Source organism: Berghia stephanieae, chromosome 10 (genome assembly GCF_034508935.2).
Source record: "Berghia stephanieae isolate SIO BIC M18660-M18661 chromosome 10, UCSD_Bste_1.3, whole genome shotgun sequence".
In the NCBI taxonomy this organism is placed as follows: Eukaryota; Metazoa; Mollusca; class Gastropoda; order Nudibranchia; family Aeolidiidae; genus Berghia; species Berghia stephanieae.
Genome location: NC_088369.1, coordinates 45,807,800 through 45,817,799, shown reverse-complemented (window position 1 = coordinate 45,817,799; position 10,000 = coordinate 45,807,800). Strand labels below are relative to the sequence as shown.

The following is a 10,000-nucleotide window of genomic DNA, read 5'->3' as shown; positions in this document are numbered from 1 at the left end:
TCTGCTTATTTTTTTCACTTCTCCATTAGTTTCAAATTCAATTCCACGCGCCATGACGTGCTCATGGTTGGCTACTGTGGGAAATAGATTTGATACAGAAACCTCCCCCCCCCCTCCCCCCCCCCCCCCCCACACACACACTTTGTAACATATCAATACAGTAAATGATAATAAAGTTCCCTTTATTCAATCCTCTCCATGCGGAGATTTGTCTTAGGGTTTATTCAAAAGGAAGATTAAATAACCTCCGTGTCAGCCGCAGCACAGCCCGCAAATTGAGCTAGGGAGAGGTGGCTTGCCGACAACAGTACCGTATGTTGAATAAGCCCTAATTCACCCCTTACAATAAAAACATACTGGTAAAAAGATCAAGATACTGGATTATGATATTCCAGAAAGACCATTTTGTTAAAGACAATCTTTGAGATAATCATGGCCACTGTCATTTAAACCTATCATGACAACAAAATCATTCAGATATTTGGTCCATGGAACCGGATAAAAATACCGAATCTTTTTCCTCCTGGATTAAATGATTTTTTATATCTACAGATTACTAAACTGAAAGAGGAACACCGTAAGGAAATGGACGACATGTCTCAAGAGGTATTTATAGATAGAAATGAATATCCCCGTACTCTAGCTGTTGGTGGAAAATCAGTTGAAATGTTTTTATTCTTGACAATTTGTTCTCTAGGATTTATTTTTTTTTTACATCAACTCCTTAAACTTTGTGAAATTATCATGAAAACTTTATATATTCTGATTTATTGTTTAAAATATTTATGTAATCATTCAATTATATCTTTGTAAGTGTGTACGTGATGAATTCTCTCTCTCTCCCTCTCTCACTCTCTCTTTCTCTCTCTGTGTATGTCCATGTGTATGATGTGTACTGTGTGTGGAATTCACATGTACATATATTGTCTGTCCTTTTGTTGCTCATATTTTTTTAGTACCATTCTGGAAATCACCTTAGACCAAATGCCGACTAAGCTGTGAAAAGTGGCCAGACAGTTTTTTTGCCCTAGTTCATTCTAGTCATGGAATAACAATCTGTACATTGTGACAAATCGGGTTCCTCCTGGATAGTCGGTAGAGCCAGATAGCCCCAAACATCAACATAACGAAAAGACTCAGAGGAAGATAGAAGACAGAGGGAACTCGTTGATGAGTTCCCCCTGCAGATCAGGCCGATGCACTGAGCCTAGCCTGGAAGAGAAAATAGAGAAGGTAGAAGAAGGCTGTACTTCACTTAATGACCCTGATAAAGAGATTATAATAATGAAGGAAAGGAAATCTGGATTAACAATTACGATACATTGATCACAGAACTTAGCTTTACATCTACAACACAAATAGGAATGACACAGCTCTACTTATCCATTCATCCTCCTTGTCTCTCTCCTTCCATCCATGAATTAAGAACACCACAGCCCATATAAATATAAAATAAAATAAAACACAACTGTTGATAGGCGGTGTCATGTCCAGTCGAGATAACTCAAGGAAAACTCTCTATGACTCCTCGCGCATCGCTTTATATATAGCGATGGTTCGAACCCCCTGATTGGGTGGTTGAGGAGTTCAGAAAAAACTGCAACCCGAGGACGGCTCTGTCAACTCCAGACTCGTTCAGGTTTTGTCCTAGCAACCAGTGCCAGGGCATAACAACATTTTCAGTTGTGCTTTGTAGACATCTGGCCAAATCCTCAAAGATACTTTTCTCTTTAGACTCATATTAAAGTGTCAGCAACATTTCTATGTGTTCATTATGAGTATGTTTCTTTTAGATATCATGAAATCCTACAAACGACAAATATATTCTGGTTTATTATTTTTAATATTTATGTAATCATCTCAATTTATCTTTGGTAAGTGTGCATGTGATGGAATTTTATCTCTCTCTCTCTCTCTCTCTCTCTCTCTCTCTACCTCTCTCCTCTCTACCCTCTCTCTCCTCTCTCCCTCTCTCTCTTCTCTCTCTCTCTCTCCTTCTCTCTCTCTCTTCTCTCCTTTCTCTCTCTCTCTTCTCCTCTCTCTCTCTCTCTCTCTCTCTCTCCTCCCTTCTCCTCTCTCTCTCTCTCTCTCCCTCTTCTCTCTCTCTCTCTCCCTTTCTCTCTCTTCTCTCTCTCTTCTCTCTTCTCTCTCTCTCTCTCTTCTCTCTCTCTCTCTCTCTCTTTGTGTGTCCATGTGTCTGTATGTGGAATTCACATGTACATACACTCCAGCAATGTTTCCTCGGAACTCATTCCAATGTCCTGAATTTTTTCCTTATTATTCTTTGTTGTCATTCCATTTCTTCCTCAAACTAAATTTTACCTCGAACACGGTTTCCTCAAACTCATTTCACCCAGCCTACGTTTTAAAATGAATTAATTAAAGAGTTGGTTTTTTTTTGTGCCTGGTGATTTCGACCACTGATGATTTCTGTGATATTCACAGTTACTTATGTGTGTATCGTGTGTATCTGTCTACACTGCATGTGTGTGTATACAATATAATACACATGCATTCACACACAGCCACTCACACACTCCATCGCCACTTTTCATAAAAGACACCTCTCTGCTTATTTTTTTCACTTCTCCATTAGTTTCAAATTCAATTCCACGCGCCATGACGTGCTCATGGTTGGCTACTGTGGGAAATAAATTTGATACAGAAACTCCCCCCCCCCCACCACACACACACACACTTGTAACATATCAATACAGTAAATAATAATAAAGTTCCCTTTATTCAATCTTCTCCATGCGGAGATTTGTCTTAGGGTTTATTCAAAAGGAAGATTGAAATAACCCCCGTGTCAGCCGCAGCACAGTGCCGCAAATTGAGCTAGGGAGAGGTGGCTTGCCGACAACAGTACCGTATGTTGAATAAGCCCTAATTCACCCCTTACAATAAAAACATACTGGTAAAAAGATCAAGATACTGGATTATGATATTCCAGAAAGACCATTTTGTTAAAGACAATCTTTGAGATAATCATGGCCACTGTCATTTAAACCTATCATGACAACAAAATCATTCAGATATTTGGTCCATGGAACCGATAAAAATACTGAATCTTTTTCCTCCTGGATTAAATGATTTTTTATATCTACAGATTACTAAACTGAAAGAGGAACACCGTGAGGAAATGGACGACGTTTCTCAAGAGGTATTTATAGATAGAAATGAATATCCCCGTACTCTAGCTGTTGGTGGAAAATCAGTTGAAATGTTTTTATTCTTGACAATTGTTCTCTAGGATTTTTTTTTTACATCAACTCCTTAAACTTTGTGAAATTATCATGAAAAATTTATATATTCTGATTTATTGTTTAAAATATTTATGTAATCATTTCAATTATATCTTTGGTAATGTGTCGTATCTGAATCTCTCTCTCTCTCTCCCTCTCTCCTCTCTCTCTCTCCTCTCTCGTTTGGTCTGTGTATGCTCATGTTGGTGACTGTGTGTGGAATTCACATGTACATATATTGATCTGTCCTTTTGTTGCTCATATTTGTTTAGTACCATTCTGGAAATCACCTTAGACCAAATGCCGACTAAGCTATGAAAAGTGGCCAGACAGTTTTTTGCCCTAGTTCATTCTAGTCATGGAATAACAATCTGTACATTGTGACAAATCGGGTTCCTCCTGGATAGTCGGTAGAGCCAGATAGCCCCAAACATCAACATAACGAAAAGACTCAGAGGAAGATAAAAGACAGAGGGAACTCGTTGATGAGTTCCCCTGCAGATCAGGCCGATGCACTGAGCCTAGCCTGGAAGAGAAAATAGAGAAGGTAGAAGAAGGCGTACTTCACTTAATGACCCTGATAGAGAGATTATAATAATGAAGGAAAGGAAATCTGGATTAACAATTACGATACATTGATCACAGAACTTAGCTTTAATCTACAACACAAATAGGAATGACACAGCTCTACTTATCCATTCATCCTGCTTGTCTCTCTCCTTCCATCCATGAATTAAGAACACCACAGCCCATATAAATATAAAATAAAATAAAACACAACTGCAGATAGGCGGTGTCGTGTCCAGTCGAGACAACTCAAGGAAAAACTCTCTCTGACTCCTCGCGCATCGCTTTATATAGCGATGGTTCGAACCCCCTGATTGGGTGGTTGAGGAGTTCAGAAAAAACTAGCAACCCGAGGAGGGCTCTGTCAACTCCAGACTCGTTCAGGTTTTGTCCTAGCAACCAGTGCCAGGGCATAACAACATTTTCAGTTGTGTTTTGTAGACATCTGGCCAAATCCTCAAAGATACTTTTCTCTTTAGACTCATATTAAAGTGTCAGCAACATTTCTATGTGCTCATTATGAGTATGTTTCTTTTAGATATTATGAAATCCTACAAACGACAAAATATATTCTGGTTTAATATTTTTAATATTTATGTAATCATCTCAATTTTATCTTTGGTAAGTGTGCATGTGATGGAATTTTCTCTCTCTCTCTCTCTCTCTCTCTCTCTCTCTCTCTCTCTCTCTCTCTCTTTCTCTCTCTCTTTCTCTCTCTCTCTCTCTCTTTCTCTCCTTCTCTCTATCTTTCTGTCTCTCTTACACTCTCTCTCTCCTTCTCTCTCTCTCTCTCCCCCCCTCTCTCTCTCTCTCTCTCTCTCTCTCTTTCTTTCTTTGTGTGTCCATGTGTCTGTATGTGGAATTCACATGTACATACACTCCAGCAATGTTTCCTCGGAACTCATTCCAATGTCCTGAATTTTTTCCTTATTATTCTTTGTTGTCATTCCATTTCTTCCTCAAACTAAATTTTACCTCGAACACGGTTTCCTCAAACTCATTTCACCCAGCCAACGTTTTAAAATGAATTAATTAAAGGGTTGTTTTTTTTGTGCCTGTGATTTCGACCACTGATGATTTACTGTGATATTCACAGTTACTTATGTGTGTATCGTGTGTATCTGTCTACACTGCATGTGTGTGTATACAATATAATACACATGCATTCACACACAGCCACTCACACACTCCATCGCCACTTTTCATAAAAGACACCTCTCTGCTTATTTTTTTCACGTCTCCATTAGTTTCAAATTCAATTCCACGCGCCATGACGTGCTCATGGTTGGCTACTGTGGGAAATAAATTTGATACAGAAATGATACAGAAATCCCCCCCCCCCCCCCCCCCCCCCCCCCCCCCCCCCCCCCACACACACACACACTTGTAACATATCAATACAGTAAATGATAATAAAGTTCCCTTTATTCAATCCTCTCCATGCGGAGATTTGTCTTAGCGTTTATTCAAAAGGAAGATTGAAATAACCCCTGTGTCAGCCGCAGCACAGTGCCGCAAATTGAGCAAGAGAGAGGTGGCTTGCCGACAGCCACATAACATGGTGGATAGTGGAACTAGGTATCTTTCGGGTACTCTTGAAATCTTCATCTGTTCCATATTTGAACCAGTTCCCCTTTGTCTTACCTTTTCTTGGGTGTTTTAATTGGACAGTAATTCTAGAACTTTTTACTATCCCATTTTATTCCTTTTTACTGGAGGTGAATGTGTTGCAAGTGCCGTAAAACCCTTTAAAAAACAAAAACAAAAACAAACTTCCACCATTACTACGACTACCACCACATCACCATCCCTAATAACACAACTACAACCACCACATCACCATCCCTAATAACACAACTACAACCACCACATCACCAAAATAAAAATAGCTGACAAAATGACGGCAAAGACAGAATATATGAATATCATGAAATTCTTTGTTCAATCAAATGCATTGATGTCTTTGGCTAAGTTGAAGAAAATTAAACTTGAGGCCTTTACACTGTTGTGGAATCAGTAGTTAAGGAGTTGAGTTGTCCTCACTAGTGGAGAAACTTTAGCGTGGAAGGGATAATTCATTGTTTTCATCCTTGAATTAAAAAAAAATCACCTTGAAAACTCATGGAATTTCAAAATGGAAATGCTGTAGGAATCTGGTTTTATATTTCGCAATATCCACTGAACGTGCTCAAGGTGCTTTACAGTAACCAGATATTATCATCTCTTATCTCCAACCTGCTACATCTTTCTATTGATGGACTATAGTAGATTGTTCTGCATCATTGGACATCTTACTGACACAATATATATATATATATATATATATATATATATATATATATATATATATATATATATATATATATATATAGACTGTTGACGTCAACCAGCTATTACTGTCCCTTATCTACAACCTTTAGTATGATTCGTACCCAAATGATTCTCTCTGACCAACTACAATCAACCATTGGTTACACAAACTTTGGTGTGTTGGTCACTATAGTTGATTAATATTAGAGAGATTTACTCAAACACATACAGTCTATGTATAAATGGAATTTCACATAATTCCTGTTACAGTCATAGGTTGTCTGTATACTATTACTGGTGAGATTTACTCAAACACATACAGTCTATGTATGAATGGAATTTCACATAATTCCTGTTACAGTCATAGGTTGTCTGTATAATAATAATAATAATAATAATAATAATAATAATAATAATAATAATAATAATAATAATAATAATAATAATAATAATAATAATAATAATAATATTTTTTTTAAAAATAAAAAATAATAAAAATAATAATGATGCTGATAATGAATGACGACAACGACGACGTTTTTGTTGTTGTTGTTATTGAAGCATTTGTAAAGCGCACACTTCCACTTAATGGTGCTCAGGGCACTATGAAAAAAACAAAAATCAAAACAGTTACAATGAATAAATAGTGAATCAAGGCACAAATTAAAATACACAATGGACTAAAAAAGTTCTGTTTTCAGATATCTTTTAAAAAAATTTCAAACGAAGGGCTGGATCCAGTTTGTAAAAGTATGCTATTGCATAACTGAGGGGCCCAGAATTATGTAAGTGATAAAGTAATCGAGGGGTTTTGGTCTGTCTGCGCGGACACAAATCTCTCATGGAAGTATGAATAATTTAATTTTTAAAATTATCACATAGTTGAGATAGTCATAGTAATACTATTGTATCTATTAAAAAATTTTTTTTAACCGAAAAGAATAGAGATTAACCCGTTTCAAATCTCTGGTGCAAGATTTGATTTTCAGCAAGTCGTTCATCCAGGCATAATACTGTTTTGTGATGGTGGGTCACATCTGTGCTTTCATTGGGGACCGTGACTTCAAAACATGAAATTTTCATTATTTGCGGCTACGTGGTTTAGTGGTATGACACTCGCCTTCTGATTGAAAGGTCTTGGGTTCAAATCCTGCTCTGAGTGGTGCATAATCGAGTCCTTGGAATAGACTCCCTACTCACTTTCTCTCAACGTACTCGGGTGTAAAAATGAGTACCTGGCTGTTAACAGCATTGTCCTATCGGAACATATGGTATTATCGCCTAATGGGCGTCATATCTCGTCCTAAATGTTAAGTATTACTGTTGGCTAGGGTCCCCTTGTAAAGCGCTTTGAGCACGTTTAGTGGATATTGCGCTATATAAAAGCTCAACTTTTTATTTATTTATATTTTTATCAATTTGACTTAAATTGAGTAATACTCACCTAGTCCATTCAGACATAGCACCAAATTGGCCTGGTGGGACGGCGTGGCCCAGCGGTACGGCCCTTGCTTTGTACCAGAAAATACCAAGTTCGATCACCCGCCGCGCTGTGTGGCCGTGAACAAGTCACCTGGCCCTAGCTCACTTTGCGGCGCTGTTCTGTGGCTAAAGCCTGGGTTATTCCAGTCCTCCCTTGGAAAAGACCCGAAAGGCAAATTTTCCCATGGGGATGAATAAAGGGAAATTTGCCTTTCGGGTCTTTTCCAAGGGAAGACTGGAATAACCCAGGCTTTAGCCACAGAACAGCGCCGCAAAGTGAGCTAGGGCGAGGTGACTTGTTCAAGGCCACACAGCGCGGCGGGTGATCGAACTCGGTATTTTATCCTATATGTATTAATCATTCATCTCAATCTGCAGGAATTGAATTTTCTGGTCAGCAAGGAGATGGATGACCTGGAGGTCGAGATTCAAGGATTCGATTGGGGTGAGCAGAAGATTGATTTGAATTTGGTGTATTGTGTGGTCTAGTGGTATGACACTCGCTTTCGGATCGGAAGGTCCTGGGTTCGAGCCTCGCTCGAGGCATAGTTGAGTCTTTGGAAAAGACTCTTTACTCACATTCTCTCACCGTACTCAGGTGTAATATGAGTACCTGAACGTTAACAGCCTTGTCTTTGTTCGAAAAATTGTAATATTGCCTAACAGGCGTCATGTCTCGTCCTACATGTTAAATGTTGCTGTTGACCAGGGACCCCTTGTAAAGCGCTTTGAGCACGTTAAGTGGATATTGCGCTATATAAAAGCTCCATATATTGTAATCTATAGATATTCGATTGAATCAGACTGACATAGCTCCATTTTGTTCTTTTTATCTCGCATTTAACGGATCAGGGTGGGGAAAAACTATCACAGTAATCTTTCTTGTTTTGTTTTTTTTTTCTTTTTCTTCTTTTTTTTTTAGCTGAATAATGACGTCATTTTGAAATCTGAACCTTCCTTTAATGTCCACTTTTACTCATGAATAATTTGACATGAACATTTACAATTCAGTTAACATTTCAATCAAACAACTGATAATTGTAACATGTATTGTAATATATTGGAGTTGTTTGGATGTGTGCGAATGGAGTTGTTTGGATGTGTGTGAATGGAGTTGTTTGGATGTGTGTGAATGGAGTTGTTTGGATGTGTGTGAATGGAGTTGTTTGGGTGTGTGCGAATGGAGTTGTTTGGATGTGTGTGAATGGAGTTGTTTGGATGTGTGCGAATGGAGTTGTTTGGATATGTGTGAATGGAGTTGTTTGGATGTGTGCGAATGGAGTTGTTTGGATGTGTGTGAATGGAGTTGTTTGGATGTGTGTGAATGGAGTTGTTTGGATGTGTGCGAATGGAGTTGTTTGGATGTGTGCGAATGGAGTTGTTTGGATGTGTGTGAATGGAGTTGTTTGGGTGTGTGCGAATGGAGTTGTTTGGATGTGTGCGAATGGAGTTGTTTGGATGTGTGTGAATGGAGTTGTTTGGATGTGTGCGAATGGAGTTGTTTGGATGTGTGTGAATGGAGTTGTTTGGGTGTGTGCGAATGGAGTTGTTTGGATGTGTGTGAATGGAGTTGTTTGGATGTGTGTGAATGGAGTTGTTTAGATGTGTGCGAATGGAGTTGTTTGGGTGTGTGCGAATGGAGTTGTTTGGGTGTGTGTGAATGGAGTTGGATGTGTGCGAATGGAGTTGTTTGGATGTGTGTGAATGGAGTTGTTTGGATGTGTGCGAATGGAGTTGTTTGGATGTGTGTGAATGGAGTTGTTTGGATGTGTGTGAATGGAGTTGTTTGGATGTGTGTTAATGGAGTTGTTTGGATGTGTGTGAATGGAGTTGTTTGGATGTGTGTGAATTGAGTTGTTTGGATGTGTGTGAATGGAGTTGTTTGGATGTGTGTGAATGGAGTTGTTTGGATGTGTGTGAATGGAGTTGTTTGGGTGTGTGCGAATGGAGTTGTTTGGATGTGTGTGAATGGAGTTGTTTGGATGTGTGTTAATGGAGTTGTTTGGATGTGTGTGAATGGAGTTGTTTGGATGTGTGTGAATTGAGTTGTTTGGATGTGTGTGAATGGAGTTGTTTGGATGTGTGTGAATGGAGTTGTTTGGGTGTGTGCGAATGGAGTTGTTTGGATGTGTGTGAATGGAGTTGTTTGGATGTGTGTGAATGGAGTTGTTTGGGTGTGTGCGAATGGAGTTGTTTGGATGTGTGTGAATGGAGTTATTTGGATGTGTGCGAATGGAGTTGTTTGGAGTGTGTGCGAATGGAGTTGTTTGGATGTGTGTGAATTGAGTTGTTTGGATGTGTGTGAATGGAGTTGTTTGGATGTGTGCGAATGGAGTTGTTTGGATGTGTGTGAATGGAGTTGTTTGGATGTGTGTGAATGGAGTTGTTTGGATGTG

General features: G+C 38.8%; 1 protein-coding gene and 1 long non-coding RNA gene across 2 annotated transcripts in view; both read left to right on the top strand.

The window, feature by feature from the left end:
* The window catches only part of LOC144980682 (uncharacterized), a 25,335-nt gene that overhangs the window by 13,272 nt on the left and 2,063 nt on the right, over positions 1-10,000 (top strand). Inside the window, exon 5 of the mRNA XM_078928361.1 lies at positions 7,983-8,077. Coding sequence (XP_078784487.1) covers positions 7,983-8,077 — 95 coding nt within the window. The remainder of the gene's footprint in view (positions 1-7,982; positions 8,078-10,000) is intronic.
* On the top strand, positions 276-3,284 carry LOC144956197 (uncharacterized). Its single transcript, XR_013641919.1, has 2 exons — positions 276-606; positions 3,110-3,284. It is a non-coding gene; the product is annotated as an uncharacterized LOC144956197 (long non-coding RNA).